The sequence below is a fragment of the Ornithodoros turicata genome, chromosome 8 (genome assembly GCF_037126465.1).
Source record: "Ornithodoros turicata isolate Travis chromosome 8, ASM3712646v1, whole genome shotgun sequence".
NCBI lineage: Eukaryota > Metazoa > Arthropoda > Arachnida > Ixodida > Argasidae > Ornithodoros > Ornithodoros turicata.
The window spans coordinates 15,537,848-15,559,832 of NC_088208.1; the positions used below are offsets into that span (position 1 = coordinate 15,537,848).

Consider the following 21,985-nt stretch of genomic DNA (forward strand, 5'->3'; position numbering starts at 1 on the left):
TGCAGGTTCTGCTTTCTTTTAATCTTTTTCCAGGACGCAAGAGGCGGTAGTGTGCTCTTTCACCCTCTCACATTAGGGGTGAAGGAAAGATGCGTCTCCGAAAATGCACAATGAACACAATATAGAAAAAAATGGTGTTCCTTAACGAATTTTTTGCGAACGATCTATCGAACGGATTTTTGTTCTGAAAACGGCTACGGTATCAGGTGACCGAAGGGACCAAAGTTCTCATTGGGACAACTTTGTAGCTTTTATAATTAAAAAGTTAATTAACGGTCTTTAGGTAACTAGTCATTAGACGGTTGAGCAACAGATGGCTAAGAACATTCGCTGGCCCAGAGATAATGGAAGTGAAAACAGGATGTCTATAGCCCTTATAGTTGTTTAATAAAAAATCTGTATAAAAAAAAAAAAAAGACACCCTGTATATGTGTACAGCAAAATGCTGTGCGCATCTCCGGTGCTTGTGCCGGGAACAATATAGCACTCGCGACGAGACGCAGCACGGCAATGCTATGCAAGCACACTCGGTTGTTTATCACTGCAGACAACGTCCTTTTGCCGATTTTGCCTTGCTGACGCATGACGGTCGAAGCACCGAGGCTGGGGCTTTCAGACGACGATGTCCCAGCCAGGGGATGAGATGAACAGGCGAAACGCCATTTCCTGTGCAGGCTCCGGCAACAATGGCGTTCCGTAAACTTGGCTGCGACGCCTTTCGTTTATCTCTGAGTAAACCGCGTGCACGTGATTTTATACGGGTCTACGGGTCGATATTGCAGGAAAGATAGTGCTAAAACTTCAAACTAAATTCTCTGATTACAAGTACAAGAGAGAAAATACGTAGCAAGCATGCGTTTCCTGCACTTTGGTGTGCTCATCTATTTCATTTATGACCATACGAATTTCTGATGATACGAATATTTTCTGCGACCCATATATTTTCCGTGATTCGTATAATCAAGGTTCTACTGCACTACTACTAACCGCATGCGGCACTGTTCTCTGAACAGAACACACAAAATGCCCCTTGAAGGCACGAAATAGACTGGACCCACACTGACCCAAAGTATCGCTTTGCCAACACACCTGAGAGGTCAAAGTCTTCAATGTCAGTGTCACTTTCTCCTTCTAAAAGAAGAAAAGAAAGAGAAGCACACTTATTCTAAGGTAACAAGAATGCAATCTCTTGCATTGTTTCCGTATTTACTTGAACTTTATAGACTTATTTGGAGAGAAAAAAATGGGCAAATTATGCGAGTAAATATGGTCACATTATGTGTTAAGTGTAAGAAATTGGGCAGGTTGCTACGTACTCTAAAAGAGTTAAAATATTTAGAACAAGGACAAAAAACGCATGCACAAAGGAGCACACAAATGGTTCAAATAAATATTCTAATTTAACATACTGATGAGGCATAACATATTAAAAAACATCGATTAACATATAAATTAAAGTCAATCAACATATTAATTAGAATCAATCAACATATTAATTAAAATCAATTAACATATTAATTGAAATCAATTAACATCTCAATGTTGACATATTAATGAGGATGAATGCACAGATTCCCTAGGCTGCCATGTAGAGGTTTTCAGAGCTTAAACATGAAACTACACACATAATAAAAGAGTGCCCAGTGCTGAGTAAAGACATTTAAAACAAGGACAAAACACACATGCACAAAAGAGCATGCAAATGGCTCAAATCAATATTCAAAATTTAGAAGGGCATATATTGCAATTACAACACTTCTGTATTTGAAAATACGGAAGTATTGTTCCCTGGCAGGGGCAAGGGAGGCTTATATTGTACAAGGAGGCACGATCAATAGGCAAGGCAGCGGATGCGTGCGCCAGTGTTCCTTCTGTCGATCTTCCAGATTGCATTAAGAAGTTTCTAGAAGCGGCAAAAACTGGCAAGGCGACATGGCTGTGTCCCGAGATGTGTACAGTCGCAGATTTTTCGGACTCGGCCGGGATCGTGAAAGTCCGAATAATCGAGCAGTCCGAAAAAACGAATTTCGCTTCAAAGTAACCTTTACTAAGCCCTAATAGGCTGGAAAAATTTGTCGATGCTTTCCCAACGCGCTTCCAGCTTGGCCTGATAACATCAGCATCTATTTCCCGAAGCGATATTTCGTCAATGTACACTGTCAGAGGCACCGCCGTCATCAAGTCCGCAAGTCGGCTTCACATAATGCATGCATGCTTTAGGTGAAGCTCGCTTTACAGCGCCGTCGCGCGACTCGCGGGCGGAGAGCACGTGCTGGGCCGTTGGCCAAAAACGATGACGCAAAAGCTTTACGACAGACCTCTTCTACTCAGAGGAATGGAAAATGAACGATCATCACTGCCTATTTTGTTGCCTCAATATTTTAGTTGGTTGATTTCTTTCGATACGAATTTTGGACGATACCAATATTTTCCGTCACCCCAAGAGAGAAATTCGCTGGTCGGGCAAACAGAGTCCGAAATATCGAGCGACGGGGCTGCACGGCGTCCGAAATTTTGGACGTTCTTATACATCAACTCTATGGGACCCGCGGCCATTCTGCGAACGAGTCCGAAAAATCGAGGCCCGAAAAATCGGTCGGCGACTGTACATGTTTTTAAACAGGTTCAATAAAGGAAATAAAGGAAATGTTGAAGCTCAGTGCTTGCGTGTGTTTGTGTCCTTCTTTCTGTCATTGTTTGAAATGTTTTTACCCTGCACTGGGATATTTTGCCTCTTTTATTATGTGCGTAGTTTCATGATTAAGCACTGAAAACCTCTACATGGCAGCCTAAGGAAGGAATCTCCGCAGTCGTCCTCATTAGCGTGTTAACTTCGCTGCTACACGCATTCACTGGACTACCACACAACCAACAGTTACCTCGACAAGACGTAGAAGAATTGAACGAGCTTGCTGGGGATATGCTTGTCGGGGCTGGAAAAAGGGAACATAGAAATACGGCATCTAATGCCATTCAAACAATAGACAACACACTTTATATGACATCAAAAGCAATTTTGCAAAATATAACACTTACTGTCTGTTAGCCCATCGCTAAGCTGCAATTCTAATGGCCTAGAGATTTTCTGTAAAACAGAAACATGAACTAGCCTCGCGAATCTAAGAATAAATTGGTATTAAAAGCGATGAAGACTCTGAGCCCAGAGGGTCACAGAAATAATGCCGAGATGCATGAAGCTCAATAAAAGCGATTTGCTCAGAAACAATTACTTGAGTATGTGCACTCACAGTGTACTGCACATCACTGTAGTCCAGCAAAGTTCAAAATGTCAGTAACTTCCAACATCCATGCTTAGATATGGCGTTATGGCAGTGGTACAACTCCGGTCAACCTGAATAATAACACTGGAAAAAAAATGTGGTCTCGTTCCCGAGCGCGATTACGGCAACCCTTGGGGGCCGTGAGGAAATCTTAATTGAACAAAATTATTCTGTTAGTCTAACGTAAGGATTTTGTTCACTTAACATTCCCCCAATGCTCCAAGGGTGGCTGTTATTGTGCCGGGAAGCTGTACCAGAGCTGTACCGGAGCTGTACCACCAATACTGTGACAGCTCGCCAAATCGCCAAACGCCAAAAGTCTTTGCGTCAAGGAATGGTACATGCCTTGCGATTTACAATAGGCATGCTGCACTGAAGTTTCGCAGCCCCAACTGCCCTCATATAGTGCCGAGCGCCCTTACTAAACGGTCGTGTTCGGCTTGTTCCCTGCCTTACCCATTGTACCGGGAACGTTATCTCTTTTGTGGAAATCCTTGCGCTACAATTTTTCATAGCCCCAGTATGGGCGATACATTACTGTGTACGAAAAAAACTCCAGCTACACGACCATAAATGGCGCTGCGGAATACGGTACAGAGTACACCCAAACTCGTCCTTCCTCGTCTTTCCTCAACACCAGACACTACGAAAGCAACGTAGGATCCCGAGTATGTACATCATGGTCTTGCCCCCTTTAGTTTGCCCCCCTTGTCTTTTGATACGAAACTGTTGCAGGAAAAGAAGTGTGGCTTTCCACCTCTTTCATTAGACTTGCAAATCTAGTAAGACAGTTGAAAGAATACTGAGTGACCCTGTACCCTGTTGAGCACGCCTGTGTTACTGTGCGAGTAATTCCGATGAAGATATAGTAGCCGCATAGCGACTTCAGTTTATCTGTCTCGCATAAAAAGTATGCCACTGACCTCTTGCACCTTTTCCCGGCGTCGAATGCGTATGCGCTGCTTTATGTCTTCTACCTCGCTCTCCTCCGCCTCACCGTCGCTTTGCCCATATACAGCTTTTCGCCACCTCATCTGTTCCATGGCGGATATGAGTGCCTCTGAGACGTAGAAGTGTGCATTCTCCTGTAAGACAGTGGTAACAGAGTCAGTAAATCTTATGTAACGCTTAAATGTTTCATGAGAATTTTATGGTATGGTATTGTATGGTAATTTTATGGTATGGTATGGAATTTTATGGTTTCACCTCTGTGTGTTGTGTAACATTGAAAGTGACAAAGAAGGCATTGTCATCTGTAATAAATATATCCGTGTGCAGTTGCATAGTGCTTAATAGACAAGAGGAGAAACAAAAACACCCGATAACACCCAAAGGCACAATTTTTGTCCGATTTCTCCCCAAACTACAGTGAAACCTCGTTAATGTGTACCTGGCGGGGACGCGAAAAAACTACGTACTAAGTGGTAGTACGGCTTAACCAAAAGCTCAAAATACAAGTCCACGTACCTGTCTAATGGAAGAAAAATGGAACATGTTCGACAAAATGAGGATAGATATCACCGTTTATTCACTTTGCAACAAGATAGTCCGTTATTTCACGTGATTTTCACGATCACGGATGATACGAATTCTTTTCCGGTCCTGGCCTGAATGCCTATCCTTCCAATGTATTCGAGTTCGGATGATACGAACGCGTTATCTTGCCTTTACGGATGATACGAATGAGCCGAAATGCGACAGAGGTCGTTCCCCCGTGACGCGAGAGCACGCGAGTCATGCTGCTCCTCCTTTCGAAAACGGAGGGCGATCCTCACCATCCTTACCACGAACTCTCTTACATCATGTTGCGCAATGCAAGCAGTGACTCTCCCTTTGGTGGTGGTGGTGGAGGAGATAAGATCAAAGAGATTGCACAGGAACCTTATCTCTGTTTTGATCTTTTTACCCCCCTCGCAACAATAAACCGTGAAGCCGTGTGACATCGCTCTGACGGAAAACAGCGACCAGAACACTTGGAGGGAACATATCAGGACACCTTCTGACAACATTACGCGTCACCATTCCGCAAGTCGGCTTCACCTAAAGCCTGCGTGCTTCAGGAGAAGCTCACTTTAGAACACTGTCGCGCGACTCGCGGGTGGAAAGCACGTGCTGGGTCTTCTGAATCATCTCGCGTATTTGGGCTGCATTGGCCAAAAACGGAGACACAAAAGCGTTACGACCGACCTCTTTCACTGACAGTAACGGAAAATGAACAGACACTGTCTATTTTCTTGCCTCAATTTTTATTTTGGTTTAATTCGTTTGATACGAATTTTTTCCGCTACCCCGTGAGATTCGTATCATTGAGATTCTACTGTAGTACGAGCATAAGACAGAGGCAGAAAAAAAAAAAAAAAAAAAGAAAGGTTTTCTCATTTTTTTTGTCAAGGTACCAGAGGGTGCTCTTTCTCCGAAACCACCAGAAGAACAGCCTCCGTTTAAAATATCTTAAAACAGCTTGTGCATGTAATTAATATATTCTTCAGATACCTTGTCAAGCTCGGCACAGTTGCTGAATTCCGATGAAGACAGAAAGCTGGTGAGACTCTGTCCCTTCTGAGGCTGTGGAAAGAAGCACTCCGTTGGAGGAATGATTCGGCTGCCTGTAAGGCACAACGCAAAGGACAAACAGCATTAAGCTACATACAATATGTTCATATCGTAAGAATATATGCATGTTTCGATCTTGTGAGAGCACATACAAACAGAAACCATCAAACTCATAGTATAGTTTCTTCTCTCGAAAAGGGTTCTCCTCTCTTCTCAGTGTTACTGACTGGAAGCATTTACGTCTCAATGTTGCTACACGTGACACGCTGCCCTATTTTGCTGCAGATGTCAACAGACTTTACTCCTGTCAGAATCAATCGTAGACTCACAATCGTCCATTGTTACAGCACCGCCTTTTTGCTATATGTACACTGTATTGTTACTCTGTTTGAATACAGTTTGACACATGCAGTACTCACTTTTGCTTCGTTGGCACTTATGCAAGAAGTATAATAAATAAACGTACTCACTGCCTCAACAAATAACACGATAAATTTTGGAAAGTAAAGGTATATAGTCGACCTTTCCTTATCCAGTACTCGCCGTTTCGAGTGAAAAAAAATGTACGGATAGCGAAGGATCCGTATAAATAAAAGCTGAGAGGAATTTTAGTCATCAATCGCCAACAATGCCCCTATCCTCGTTGAAACCCATTCCACACTTAAAAAATCGTTAAACTCACATGTGCGTTAAAATATCCATCCCCGAATTTTGATATGCAAGTGAGGCAAAACCGAAACTGCAGCGACAGGGAACACACGGCCACGTGATTTGGAGCGATGGAGGTGATTCGACTAGGTGCCGGTCTGCTGGCCAGATAAACTGCTATCCGGGCAAGATAATACTCAGTAGGCGAAGGTGATGCGCTCCTGAAGCGCTCTCTTTTGGTTTCGGCTCATGTGCATACCGAAATTCAGTGATGGATATTTCATGGCACGCACCCTTTTCTGGATTTTTAAAAGATAGAATGGCTTTGAACGAGGATTGTCTCCTGTTCTGCCATCTCGCTTTTGCCCAAAATTCCGTAATTAAACAGTTAATTAATGAATTTTAGGTAATTTGTCATCTTGTCTTTACCTACTCTCTTCGAGAGGATGTCCGGCTCATATACTGCTCTCATAGCTTTTTTATAAAAATTCTGTAAAGGACAAAAAAAAAAAAAAAAAAAACTGGACTATCCTTGCGTTTGCTGACCAAGAGATAGGGAGGCTCCACCTCCTGGATGCCGGCCAATAGGAGGATCTGGAGGGCATGCACTTCCCAAGTCTCTGCTCTCGCCTAAAATATGGCGCAGCGTTACCATTATTTCGCCTGCCGCAAGGCTTCTGCCATGGCACACCAATCTAACCAACGGCTTTGCCGTTCGTCAACACGGGAACGAGGCCTAGCGGGAGTCGCGCGTACGCCGGTTAACGGACGCGAAGCCGTGGGTTAGATTGGTGCGCCATGGCAGAAGCCTCGCGACACACGAAACAATGGTAACGCTGCGCCATCTCTTAGGCAAGAGCAGAGGCTTAGGAAGTGACTGCCCTCTGCGTCCTCCTATTGGTCCGCATCCATGAGGCGGAACCTCCCTCGCTGTTGGTCAGCAAACGCAAGGATAGTCGTATATGCATTACAGTTGCTCCACACAGACTTTCAGCGCAGAAAAGCGTTGACGAAGTTGGAGACAGGAGGAACTCACCATCGTCAAGCAGGCTCCTCCGAGTCTTCAAGCTCTTTGACAAATGAGATGGGAAGGACGGTGAGAGCTTCATGTCACGGCACCTCGTCATCGCATGGTGCTGCTGTACAATGTCCGAACGGGATCTCATGTGGTGCGCTTTCCTCGGTCGAGTCACGTCTTTGGCTTGCGTCGCCTTTTGTTGTATTTCCACAGGCCCGGAGGCAGTGCCCCCTCCCTGCACACTGCTGCCCATGCCTTGACTGCTGCACGTGGGTTTCAAACTAGTAAAGCGCCTCCACACCGAAAGGATAAAAACATGTTTGTACGTGGCAACAAAGTGTCTCTGTGCGTAAGAGGAAGTGAACGGAACATAATGGGGGAACGTAAGAGGTCATAGGGGGCAATCTGTCAAACATGTAGGGCGCGTTCAAATTAGTTTGAGGTGCACCCTCGCATACCGAAAGTGTCTCCATCCCAAGTCCCGTCCGAACGGTCCGGAAGCCGTCAACGAAGGCGAAGGCGTGCTGTCAACTATACCTAACCCTGGGGGCCTCAGCAGAGGCACTAATGCTTATTTGTGAGTAAAATGCCGATAGCGGCGCGTACCACAGAGGAAGCTGTACAATTTCACTGCAAGTCTTTCCGCATGATTTCACTATACAGTGAACTCTCGTTAATATGACCCCTGATAACCTGATGTACGCGCTTTATGACCATACTCCTGGGGAACAATGCAGTGAAAAATCCCCTCTGCAAATCCCCCCCCCCCCCCCCGTTAATATGACAATTCCGCATTATGACCAAAATTTTCGGGAACGACCATGGTCATAATAATGAGGGTTCACTGTATTACACTATATTTCCATCCAATATGTAATCAAAGATCTAATTCTGATATCTGTGCAGATCCGTGGATCGCATCCGCACACACCTCTCATCATTTTTTTCAACCTTCAAACGTTACCCCCTTATTTGGGAAAGGGACCAATGAGCTCGCTCCACAGACAATAGGGGAGAGTGGGAAACAGGGGAGCTGCGCAGACAGCTGACCTTCTTGCGTAGCGTATTACAGGCGAAAGGCAATGCTGAACGTTCACCTCGTGGAAGTCTGGTTAGCCCAGCAACAATTTTAGTGATCCCTGCTACCCCTTCTTTCCCTTCTCATGTGCACAGAGTGAGTTAAGTGTCAGTAAATATGTGAAAAAAGAAGGAAAAACGTTAGAAAAACCTTGCATGGGGACCGCAGTTTTCGGAATCCAGATCTGCACAACTCCGATGTTGCTTGTCCGAGTCAGGTTCTAACAGCTTCGCGTGCATTGGGCAGAAGAACTACGTCAGGTTTTCGGATCCATAATCTCTGCTTCAGTGAGTATGACGGAGGTGGGGCCAGATCAACGACCAACTGCGGAGAGGAAAAAGTATCTTGGAGGCAGTGGACAGTGAAGTCACCCCTCCCCATATAACGAGCACATAGCGATACATTTACAGCCCTTGCGGCGTCTCGTTCAATGGCTCCACCGGTACCATCTTTGGTAGTAAACGCATTGTTAAAAAAGTACAAATGATCATTGTACAAGGGTCGTTCAAGGTTGACAGAGACTTTTATTTCTTTAAATGCAATGGAAAATTAGGGAAGCACCAAACTACGCCAGCTTTTCAGGTTTTCCAAGCATTCACCGTGTGCGTCTAGATGCTGCCGCCATCGCCGTGGCAACTCTTTGATGCCTTTGGCGTAGAAATAAATGGGTTGCTGTGGTAGCCAGACTGCACGACATTTTTCTGGAGTGCTTCGTCTGTATGGAACGTCTTTCTTCCGAGGTGCTCTTTAATAGACGATTTTACAAAAATGCGCGCACCACCAATGCACGCGGTGCAAAGTGGCATGGGCACTTTGAGCGACACTGCTCCGTCGTCTGCTACGCTTATGGTTTAGCCCGGCTGACGCTGTTGCTGCGCACACCGGGAATGTTGTTGTTCTTCTTCCGCCTCCACCTGCGGCAGTCTCGTAATGCTCGAAGGCACTCTAAGATCCTGTGAGTCCTTGCGTGCCAAAGGTGGCGTTTGCGTTTTGTAGAGAGGTCTATTAAGCGGCCCAAACAAACGGTATTCCCTTGGGGCTAAATCTGGGATGTAAGGGGCATGGGGTAAGACCTCCCAGCGCATTCAGGCCACTGTTGCAACCGTCAAATTCGCCATGTGCGGCAGGGGCATTCTCACGAAGAAGAATTACCCCTCCAGTCAACGTCTCAGGCCTTTTCTTGCGAATTGCATTTTGCACGGCACCCTTCATCAACGTGGACTAGTACTGAGCATTAATCGTGACCCCGTGCACCAAGAAGTCCGCATGTATGACACCCCGCGTGTCCCAGAAGATAATTCCCATGGCCTTCTCAGCAGATGGGCAGCGGGGAAGACTTATGTCGCCATTCTATGCTGCACCTTCTTGCCTCTGGGGTGAAATGATGCATCCAGGTTTCATCACATGTGGTGATTCAAAGATAGGAGACTGACCCAATGAGAACATCGAATCCCTCGAGGTCGTTGGTAACATTACCGTTTTCAGGACAAAGATCGAGACAGTTATAGCGAGAGGAAAGGGCCAGGAAATAATGAGTGATCTGGTGGTCATTTCTCGACGCTCAAGTAGAAGCGCTCCCGTTTTCTCTCCCCTGCATACAGACGAAAGGAAGATGGGAATGCTTCCAGTTGAGCTTCGAAAAATGACCACCAGATCACCTTATTTCCTGGCCCCTTCCTCTCGCTATAACTGTGTCATTCTTTATTCTGAAAACGATCAATCTCCTCTCTTTGATAATTAAAAAGTTCATTAATGAAAGTTCATTAATGCATCGACACAGAAGCTTGCCTGTGCCTTCTTAAGGTGGGCCTTTAGGCGTACAATACATCGCCGCTGGTTAAAACTGGGAAAAAGTGATTTTTTGGGGGTTTAGAAATTACTTCTACTAGTTATGGTGGACACCCCGTATAAGATGGCTAATTACACGAAATTATTAATTAACTTTTTAATTAGAGGATTTCTGGCAAAGGTGAGATGGCAGATTGAGAGACTGTTCTAGTTGCAAGCCATTTCGGCCGCAGTTCTAGTTGCAAGCCGTTTAACAAATCTTGAAACTTGCACGTTGCTTTAAAATATCCGTCCCCGAATTTTTATATGCAAATGAGCCAAAACCGAAACTGCTGTGACCAGGAACGTTGGAAGTACAGCGCTGGAGCAGTGGAGATAACTGAAGTAGGTGCCGCTCAGCTGGCTAAATAAACTGCTTTCAGGCCCAGATAATTTCTACGTGCACCCGACTCCGTCGGCGTGCCTCTTCTGTTTCAGCTCACTTGCATACCAAAATTCGGGGATGGATATTTTAGCGCATGTGCGCGTTCCAGGATTTTTTTTTAAACGTGGAATGGTGTTCAACGACGTTAGTCACTCAATCTGTTAACTCTCTTTGGCCCGAAAGTCCCTAATTGAAAATTTAATGAATGAATTTCAGGTAATTAATCATCTGGTAGTTACATACTCGCTTATAGAAGATGTCCGCCTGGCCGTAGAACTCAACTGCAAACACGACATCTGTGCTGCTCTCATAGCCCTTTTTTTATAAAAATTCTGGCCAGTCTTACGTAATGCACCTTGTATATGGATATAGTTTTTTTTTTGTTTTTTTTTTCTGTAGGATGAATGAGACACATTGCAGGTTTGCAATGGCAGACGTTACAATTCGTCTGAATCAACGAGTGAACGTCATTTCCACAACAGTTTGTGGTGGGAGCTGTGGAAAAACGTCCTGTAGCGACTCGACAAGTTCACAGCTACCAAACTCAACAACTGGCAATCAATGGATGCATGCACAGCAGCTGGAACCCACGTGGCACAGGCAGTGGACCAAGCGAGCAGTTATTCAGTACTGCACATGGCAGAAGATGAGATTACCTCCTCCATTGTACATGGGATATTACATACACATAAAACAATGATGCTATACATATTAATGATGAAAGATGAGGCTTCATATGTATTTGTCCCTTCTATGTGTTTCAGCCTCAGAACATCAATTGTCTCATGCTATATGTATTTACTTCGGCGATGCTGCTACCTTGCTACCTCGAAAAGTTTCCCACCTACATCACACTCTTTGCGGAAGTTCAAGCTTCAGTTTGAGGATATTGTGTTTCATATTTGTTTGAAACTTCTGACTTGGCAGGCTCAACAGTAACTAAGCAGTAACTAAGTAATAAACACAATTTTGGAAAGATCAATGTCGAATTGCCCGCATTAAGAAGCTCTAAGGAAGGAAGTTACATGCTGTCCGAGAACCTGGGCCTCCGGAAAATGTCACAGATGATACAATGCTTGTGTGTCATTAGGTAGCGCATATCGAATAATGTGCACTTGGAAAATAATGGTACTTTTATTTAGTAATCATGTAATCACTGACAACGGAAGTGGCAATCCGCGAACTATATGTTTCTAGTAGAACACGTCTACAGAAGAGTAGCAAAGCAGATGCACGGTGACTAGGTAATTGAACAGAATTGTTTTATCATAAGTCACAATCGGAACAATTTGTTGTGCTATGCTGCTTTGGGTAGCGATCGTGCCAACACCGTGCTGGACACCACGGAAATCGCAAATGGTTTCAAGTTTAACAGGATACAGTTGCACACGTTGCACAATGTCGTTTTCGCGACGATAGATTGAAAGTTCTTCGTGTTCTCGCGATTTATCGGTCTTGTCATGATGTGATTTATCCGTCATGGTGTTTGTATGTTTACAATTCGGACTTCCCGAAAGTCATCCAACAAAGGAAGTCTTGTGTTTCTTGTTCTTAGGAATTGGTTGCACGCAAAAACAGTCAGATATTTACCTTTGCTGACAATACCCAAAAGTCTTGGGTGCGACGTTCAATATGCTTTTTTCTGGTTATTCACTGACGTCACACCGCTAGAGGGCGCCAGCTCCAAGGCGCGTGCTGGGCGCGTGCGCGCGGCCCATGGCGCGGCCGCATCTCTGCCGTTGTATTTGCCGTGCTGTCCGACAAGTTTGGTAGTTTGGTTTTCGGTGCCCCATGTTCCTCGTTCGACCATGGAAGTTCATCGTCTTGCCATCTTATTTATTCTTTAAATTTGTTTTGGTGTAACTGTGGAACGTATATCTGAGCACGTTATAACTTACAACTTTTTAAGAACATAGGCTTTTTTAAGAAGCGCGCCGGATAGGCTCTGTTTAGGAGGGCTGCAAGAACCGAACAAGAAAAGTTTCAAGTCATAGAAAAATGTTGGAGAGCTGAGCCTCCTGAGACTTTCTCAAGGGGGGGGGGGGGGGGGCAGGCCCCCTCTGGGAAGTCTACCCAGCTGACACTCAAGATGAAAATTTCGAGGGATATCCTAAGAATCCTGTGCTTTATATATGCTGAAAATCCTGTAAAAATTTGCCTCACAATGTCGCAACACGGAATTCCCGACACATCTCTATGCATTAAAGGGTGTGTGTGGGGGGTGGGACGTTGTGTCCCAGCGCCTCCGGCAGATTACACTCCATGCTTCGGAATTATTATTTAAAAAAGTGGAGAAGTAAGGGCAATCCACATATCGTGCACACATGACCGTCGCTTCATCAGACCAGGGTTCCGGAGTAAACCAAAACCTGGACCAAAAAGAAAAAAAGAAAGTTATTTTTGTGAGAACCAGAACAGAGCGAATACCGAAACAAAATTTTATGCTTCGAAGGGAAACCGAAAATATGTTTTGGTTCAAATGGAAGATTTAACTAGTATTTGTCATCAAGGGTACGTAGCGCAAGACCTCCAGTGCACAATACATCCATCGGTGTTTGGGTATAGGAAGCTCCTGAAGCCTCACATTACAAGAATGTGCCAGAGCGCAAGACGGGCTCCTGTTTTGGTCTATAAGTAGGGTTATTCCGCGTTTTCGGTTTTAATCGAAAAACACCGAAAAACATACGCCGGGTAAATTTTCCCTCATTCGGTTTTAATCGAAAAACATCGAATACAGAGGGGCATTCCAGGAACTATGACAGAGATAAATTGCTGCACATGCCCAGCAAGCTGTTGGCGCACATCAGAAAACCATACGGAAATACGTACGATACTGCCCTCAGTGGCGAAACATCCCACTACCACCATCATTACTTAGTTGTAGCTGTTGTTTCGAAAAATGTCCGTTTACTTTGCCTACTTACTGTTGTTCCTTTCCTACTTTTTCTACTACTTTTACTTGATGTCACAAAGCTTGTAATTCGTATTGGTTGTTGCTATTGCTAAGGCTGCGCTAGACGCACAATACTGAAATGGCTTCATGATTTCTATTCGCCGATAAATGTCGGGTAGATCATGGACGCGCAAAGAAAAACATAGAGAAACGCAGATTTCGTGAAAAATCAATAAACATCGAAGAACCATATACTCCGAGTACTCCCAAAAATAAAAACCAAAAACGCGGAACCCTATATCTATAGGTCACATGGTAAGACCTCCTAACCTCTCGCTTTATTCCTCTCGCTGTTGGAAAGAATAAAGGGGATAATTTTCGCTGCAACAATCAGTTCTCTTTACACCGTGCAAAACTGAACCGGTTCGAACAGGTTTGGAACCGTTATTTTTTTATTTTTTTTTTACTCCAGAGCTGAACAGTTTTTTTTTTTAAGCAAAACGAAAACCGGAACGAAAATCCCTTTCAGTTGGACACCCTGCATCAGACCAACCTGCCTCCTTTGCCACTCCCAAGGGAGTTGTATATAGGGAATCCCCCTTAGTACATCTAGGGTTGCCACCTTCCTAGTGAAAAATACCGGTCGAAGGAGAGGAGGAAAGACTCGCAGGAGAGGAAAAGTGGGTGAGGGTTGGACGAGCACAAGGAGCGAGAGAGAAAGAGCGGGCCTGCTTGCTCAAGATATAGTACGAGGAAACACATGTTCCTGTGTGCGTGGCTGGATCATTGATACTATAGAAATTGCTATAAACAGGCACGAACGCTGATAATAACAATAACAATGACTAATAATAACAATGACTGGTGACTGCGGAGTTGGGTCTGTGCTCCAGATTTATTCAAGTTGAAGTGGAATATGCTCAGGGGAAAAACCCTGCAAAAGCCCCTATGAAAAACCTTGAGCCACAAATACCGGGAAAAGGCTGCCGGTACCACTTTCCTACCGGCAACCGGCAGAGCGAGCAAATAACCGGCCGTGCCAGTATAATACCGGCCTGGTGGCAACCCTAAGTACATCACATCAATGTACCAGCAAAATACCAATACCTATACCAATATACAATATGCAAACACCAGATGACGTGATGAAGTGATCTTATATCTCCTCAACATATCATGACAGCTGCAAACAAGTTGAACGGCAAAACAGTGCTATTTTATAAGCAATGAAGACTACGGTACTGTGGGTATCTCTCGGTTTTATTAAACAGCAATTCAAAATACAGTTGAAGATAAGGTACTGTCGTGATTATAGCTCATGGTTGTCACTACTGGTATGTACACAGTCGTTTGAGAGTATGAGGCAAGCTTGTGCGAAAAGGGGGCGAGATATCGCCAAAGATGCATCGTGGCATAATCATTCGAAGCTGTTGTATACAAAGATAGATATAGTGCACAGAGTTTGTAGCACATGTGGAAAAAAAAAAAAATCCGCGTTTTCTCGACTGGTGGGCAAAAATACAGCACATCGCTGACTAGACAGATGATGGTTGTGCAGACAAGATTGCAATATTCACTAAACTCGAGATTAACTACATGAAATATCTTTCACACAAGGTCGGAGAAAAGCAATTTCGTTCTGAAAGTTCTTTCTGCGAGTGTTTCACCACCTGTGCATATCTCACAAGTTTTATGTGTCCGCGTGAGACGACAACGTCCAGCAGAATTAAAACTTGGTTCGGAAGTGCTCCAATCTTTCAGCTGAAAGCGTCAGAAAGCAGCCTTCAAGCACACATGAAGGTGTTAGAAAAGTGAGATAAGGTGAGCACGTGAGTGAGTTTGAAAGAAATCGGCACCAGGTAAAATATGTTTAAGTATCAGCGTAGCACGCAACACATAGAAGATTACACAGTTCGCCGTTTTAGATAATAAAAATGGAATAGTGTATAAATTATGTATCCCGTTGGCTTTCGGCCATACTTCCTGATACTGAGAGAATATCCACAATTACACCTTGAAGGTGTGGAGCACAGATGGCACAACAAAGACTCGTTAACACATGGCTGAAGGTTTTGTTGTGACACATCTACACACACATCCACAGTGCATTCCAACTAAACTGCAACTAGATTTTAAGAAAGACAAAGAGCTCCACGTGTATGTTGTAACATCAACAACAAATTTTATTTTAGTCGAGGTGATTGGGAAGTTTTGCCGGGGGCGATATTCTACCCGATTGCTTGCACTTTCAAGTAAAACCAACTGAATGTTGCCATTTGTTCATTGCGCCTAAAGCATTAGCTAATTCGTGTAATGTAATCAATATTCACAAATCTTGAATCTTTGTGGAACTCAGGAGATGTCCTGATGCATTTTATATTAATTGTGGTCTTATACTTCCTATACACTTTACCGTCTTACAGACTTTACGGTTTGTATTGCACTTTCTACTGACGCCAAACCTGGACTTCTGTAACTGCTACCGATTTTAACAGACATTGTAACTTAATCTGTGAATGAAAGACAACTAATGGACATCATGTTGTAAATCCTTTTCTTTGTTTATATAACCTTGCTAACCCATCTGCTCATTTATTTCATACTTTTATCCAAGTATGCCTCAGCTATTGTTATTTTCCTGATTTCTGTACATGATGGCGTGCCTCTGCCACATCAGGAAGGAATTTCCCTTTTGTGGAATAATAACACCATAAGTTGGGACAATGAAATAATACTGGCAACAACAACACATTCAGCAACAGCATTCAGTTGGCTTAATTTGCGTAGGACCCTCGGTCGCTTTAAAAACCTTACTGTGCATGTTTGACCTACACTGCAGGCTTGAAAGAACCCCCCCTTCTATTTTCCCATCTCAATCCAAGTGTGCACATTAATTGTAACAAACATTAAGCTGGGCAAGATTTTTGTACTGTTCACAAAACCTTATTCCAATAAGCATTAGATGCTTTGTGTTGTGCCTGTTTATTGTGTACTAGCCGTATCTTGCTTACCTTCCATCACGTTTAGCTGATACAATGTGCTTTCCTGAAGGGTGTATTTATTTTCTTCGGTCTGAGCAATCCTAATCGTGTAACACATGACTGAACTCTGTGCAGTCGTCATTGGTCTACGATATATCAACATCAACATACTGTATAATGTCGATTTGCTGTGCCCGACATTACAAAAATGTGCAAGATTGCATCTTGTAGCTAGGACAGCAACACTGTAGTCAGATAACAACTTACTGTATTAACACAGTATCAGTTTGACCGGTAGGTCCACCAGCCTTATCTTCGACTTATAAGCAAATCTCATGGTCCCCACGGGATACATATATGGAGAACTTTCCTTGGATCCAACAGCACCAATAGTGATTCGTAGCGAGATACTTTTATTATTACAGATCCAGCTTGTAGCATACCCAAAACATATACAACTTCTATTAACGAATATACCTGTAACTCATAAGGTAGTATTAACATCACTGTCTTGAAAGTCGTTTTATGTATATTTTGGGGCTAAGCTCGAGATTAAAATCTGCACACTTGACATAAACATCGGTGGGTTGAATGACAAGACAGATTGTGTCAAAAATATATATATAGCACTTTTGATCTTGGCTGAGGAAAGAGCAAAAGCACAGAGAAACATTATGTACTGACGAGCTCGTTTCTGTAACGTATCATTGTAGGTAATCAATATCATGCAGATACACGTATAATCAAATAGTCCAGCATCTCGCCTTATCTGACGTCCATGACATCAAATTAGAATCTGTTGAATTTAATGCATTTACTCAAAAACTGGGGCTGTTGGTGACACATACTGTATACGAAGCACGCAAGCGTGTGTGTTTGTTGGCTGTGTCATTTTGAGCACTTTTGTATTCAGTTAATGCATTTAATTGCATTTTTATGAATTCTTTGCACAATTAGATGCATTTATCGCATCAAATTTAATTGCATTTTACAGGATTTTTATTTTATAAGAACATCCGATGCGAGAGACCAATGGCTAACTTGCTCGATGGCCACCATGTGGGCACATCATAAGTTCACACGGTACATGGCGTCGAAAAATAAAAATTTCACAGTTGTACTCTCAAGGACGCTGGAAAGAACTTAACACGTTGCTACTCATCATTTGAACTAACTTTTTCTGACCCCCTTCTTATAAGTGCTCAGAACAAACAAGCAAGTGAAATGCAAGGCGGTGAAACGAAGACGCAATGTGAAATCTTTTCCTGACTGGGACAGATCTGGTCAAGCAACATTTGCACTAAAAATATGTTAACCATGTAATGAGAGCTATGTAAGGCATGTGAAGAACACGATGAACGACACATTTAAATATTTGTGCTAAGCAATAACGCAATAATGTGCATTTTAGCCACAACTGCGGTAAAGCCCTTCAATCGGTTAACGTGCTGGACAAACCAGAGGAAACCCACAGTCATTTGTGGCCCAAAATTCAATTGAATTGAATTGAAATTGGTTTGTACAAAGTACTCGCTAGTGCACGCATTAAAATCTACATTTGGCACCATCATGACACGAACGTAGCTCGCGCCACACCGTCTGCGTCTCTCTGTCACTGCAGTTAAGCAAAAAACGTGACATGAGGCGCTTGGTTGAGCTAGCTGCTTGCAGCTCTTTCATTGGTCCGCTGGCATATTTTCCTTCTCAAATTTCGATTTACCATTTTGTACAGTCTACACGCACAAAAAAGACGCTTATGTTACAGGAGTGCAACTTCTTAACTTGCATGACAAACATGATCAAGGTAAATCTATACACATAGCGCTAGGTTCCTTCAACAGCGAGTAAAGCATCCGTAGCGTGAACTTGGTTATGTTCTCTTTTTACTACGTACTTGCTCCTCCAGTGTGGTGCAACAGTGCATAACAAACTTCTAAGGTGGACGGTGTGTATATTTTCATTCCTTTTCCATCTTAAGCAATTCTAAAAAAATAATTTCCGAGAAAATGATTATTTGCTGCGCCCATTTTGCGAGTCATGCGATAAGATTATTTTTTTCTAAATCAGTACCTTCTCAGCACTTGATACGCAAGCTTTGTATTTTTTTCTTTCGCATCCTGAGTACCTCGTACAGACAGTCATGAAAGATAGACGAATGCTTCTTTCTGAGCACTTGTGAGTGACACTCAGATTGAAATTTCTAATCTTAGTGAAAAATGTAAGAAAAAAAAGGTTAATTCTTAAAATCAAGCTAGATCGGTATAGTACATCCTGTACAGTACTCCCATCATATTACAAGTTAATATGTGCAACACAAAGGGTGTACAACTGCGGCGCAAAGAATATTTCAGGTGCATAGGTACCAAAAACAGTCAAGAGGTGTGAAATTCCTACGTTCATCTTCCTCGTTGGAGAATAGTTTTTACCACCAAATATATAATGATTTCCTGAAATAACATTGAGCATAAAGTTTCTGAATCGGGATTACCGTAATTTCCAGCACATTACGCACATACTATGTGATGGAATCTGGCCTCCGGGCCACCCCTGAGCACTAGACGGCAGTGCCAGGTGTACATGTTGTTTTCTGTCTCTCTGTTTTTGTCCAGCACTGTACAAGTTGCTTAATCACGCTGTTTTCCACGAGTGACGTTAAATAAGATGTGCCGAGATTCCAATGCACGTACATTAAAGAACAAGGATGCACATTAAAGAAGTGTGATCGTGCCATTATTCATCTCAACATGATGCTTCCTTGTTTTCTGAGCATAACCACTGAATGACTGGCACTCTTATTATAAAAATCGAATTTTTGGTGGGTGTGCGCAAACCTGCGGAGCGGGTTCCTGGCTGGAAATTACGGTACCCTCTCTACAACTAGCCAGTGACTCGTAAAAGACGAGAACGTAACTTCAGAGTCAATCCCAAAAAGAAGCTGCTATAAATAGGACGACCAAAGGAAACACATGTTGGACAGCAATGTAGTCTGCTAACCTGGTGTTAGTAGAAGAAGCACTTTTTCGTATACACTCGTGCAGCTAAACTAGTATTCCGTAGACACAGCCTCGACGCCTTGGTCACTTTAAAAAAAAGATCTACGGCCACTTTGTCCTATCAAGCTAGTGCGTCACTGTCCTCGTTATCGCTGACACAGGTTGGCCGACCAAAGTTCCTCGCAATGCGATCCGTCAGTGAGTGAATGTCTTCACCACCTCCGAGTCCCCTGAAACAATTGTCATACTCAGAGTCGTACGCGGCACTTAGGGAGTCCACGCTGAGGAGGCGGCTGCTGGCGCGGGACGACACGCTCGTGTCGTCGACGTCGCCCTCGTGCCCGTTGTCGTTAAGAACGGAGTTGAGGTCGCTCAACGCTCCCTCGGCGTCCGTAAGGCCGTGGTCGTTGGCAAGCGAGGCATCGTCTGTCGTGTAGCCTCCGCATCCGCCGTCCATCAGTGGGGCGTCTTCATCGTTTTCTTCGTCTTCGCTGTTGGACTCGTCCTCCGTCATCTTGGCAAGCCTGTCAATCTCGTCCACGCTCTCGTAGTCGTGTTCGTTGGAGAACGAGTACAGTTGGATCTGTTCCGCACTTTTGGGTATGCTGGGGCAGCTCTCGTCCCCATTGCAGAAACTCGGGGGCGGATTGGTTGTGCTCGTTAACGTTAATTTATTTGCCGTAGGGTCGAAACGTAAACTCAGGGGTCCTTCCTGCGGTCCCATCCGACGGTACGGCTCTTCTTCTAGACGCATCAAAAGTGGAGGCGGTGGATTGTTGTTTATGGTATCTGCCAAATTTTTTCCACTGAGCGAAAGGCAGACACTTTCACCTAGCTGCGCGAAGACTTCGTTGACGTTGTGAAGCTCGCTGGGTGGAATCCGCGAATCTCTGGCGGTCTCGTCTGTCTCGCCGCCCAAAAGTGCCGACTGATTGGCGTACGTCGCCGAGCACTCCGAGGGCCGTACGTTGCCGTACTCATCCTGCCCGAGTCCCCCGACGGCAGGTTCGCGACTGAGACTTCTCTGATGTTTCCTCGGCACTTCTTCGGGAGACACGACAGTCGGGGACTTACGAGTCCGTTTCCGCGCACCGGACCCTGTCCCCGGCGAGTCGTCGGTTTGCTGCGACGTGCTGTTTTTCTTGGATGAGGAAGAAGAAGTCTTCTTTCGAGGGTTCGATCCCGTGTTTCTTCGCGAAGGCGAACGCCCCACTTGGGGAAAGTAACCTTCCGCGAGTTGGTTCGCTTCCGAGGTTCCTCCTGGATGCAGCAGAGGATCCGTGGTGGGAGACGACTTGTACGGCGGGTACACCCACTGAACCTGCAGCGGTCCACAGAACCCTGGAGAGGACAATTCTCCCTTGTCAGTCCTTGACATATCTGTCCTGCTGAAGCTGTCATTAGAAGACGATGACGAACGATTTAGAGACGACGTTTCCACGAAATCGGGCATGCTGTCATCACTCCAGTGCGTGTTGCTCTGCCTGCCCTGCGGAGTCGACTTGCTGTTGAGCGAGCTGCCATTTCGACTCCACGGTGCTGACGACGAGCCCATTGGATGCGCTGGAGGGGGAGGCACCATATCTCCAATCTGTCGCAAACTTTCCCACGGGTCACCACGGTTCAGAGAACGAGGTTTCGATTCCTGGTCAGCCCCCGACGGGGAGGGTCGATCGTGTCGTGCTCTTTGGTGCGACCTTGAGTTGCCCTTTCTCGGTGGTGTGCTAGAAACAATTATCGGCTTTGGCTGGGTGTAGGACAGTTGAGGTCCCTCATCTGTGTCTGACGGAAGTGACCTCCCTTGTCCCAATAACTGAGCTGCTGCCCTACATCGTGTTTTTGGGGTGGATGCGCTTCGTTGCTGGGGTGAACCGGTGATCCCCTGTTGCGTTACCATGCTCAGGGGAGTGGGTACTCCCCCTCGTACTATGTGCTGTGTACCGGAACCGTTTACAGGTGGCTGCGGCTGTACTGGGTTGCTCCCTCTGCGAGCCTGGTGGGGAGTGTGTTCATGGCCAGGCAGGGGCTTGCGATCGACGAGAAAATAGGTGGTCATATCGCCTTTGCCTTTCACCTTGACCTTTCCGCGGCACTGGAAGACATATGGGTGGTCCTTCAGGAGCTGGTAGACTTCTTCTGTCACCTGAAAGAAAAAAAGCCATAAAGACAATGAGGTGGTGACTGACCCGAAGAGTCTTGGGAGGCGTAACAGCCAACCTCCATGGAGCGAATGTGTGGCAAAAAAGTGGTCAACTTCGCCCAGCGCTGGACGCCCTGCGCAGGTCCTCAAAAATGTGAGTGTCCGCCAGCAATCTTGCCAAACCAGCT

The 21,985-nt window shown here is 44.7% G+C and overlaps 2 protein-coding genes across 3 annotated transcripts in view; both read right to left on the reverse strand.

The window, feature by feature from the left end:
* Window positions 1-12,487, reverse strand: part of LOC135366527 (run domain Beclin-1-interacting and cysteine-rich domain-containing protein-like) — a 36,257-nt gene extending 23,770 nt beyond the window's left edge. Inside the window, exons 1-8 of one of the 2 annotated variants that reach the window (XM_064599249.1) lie at window positions 12,381-12,487; window positions 8,729-8,902; window positions 7,519-7,760; window positions 5,775-5,887; window positions 4,205-4,366; window positions 3,037-3,085; window positions 2,880-2,933; window positions 1,090-1,131 (exon numbers count right to left, since the gene is read on the reverse strand). In XM_064599249.1, the coding sequence (XP_064455319.1) occupies window positions 1,090-1,131; window positions 2,880-2,933; window positions 3,037-3,085; window positions 4,205-4,366; window positions 5,775-5,887; window positions 7,519-7,760; window positions 8,729-8,817 (751 nt within the window). In that variant the 5' untranslated portion in view covers window positions 8,818-8,902; window positions 12,381-12,487. Of the gene's footprint in view, window positions 1-1,089; window positions 1,132-2,879; window positions 2,934-3,036; window positions 3,086-4,204; window positions 4,367-5,774; window positions 5,888-7,518; window positions 7,764-8,728; window positions 8,903-12,380 lie in introns of both variants that reach the window. The other variant, XM_064599248.1, reaches the window with a different exon arrangement.
* A 2,438-nt stretch (window positions 12,488-14,925) lies between these two features.
* Window positions 14,926-21,985, reverse strand: part of LOC135366528 (Ca(2+)/calmodulin-responsive adenylate cyclase-like) — a 329,908-nt gene continuing 322,848 nt past the window's right edge. The window contains exon 22 of the mRNA XM_064599250.1: window positions 14,926-21,800. Coding sequence (XP_064455320.1) covers window positions 19,779-21,800 — 2,022 coding nt within the window. The 3' untranslated portion in view covers window positions 14,926-19,778. The remainder of the gene's footprint in view (window positions 21,801-21,985) is intronic.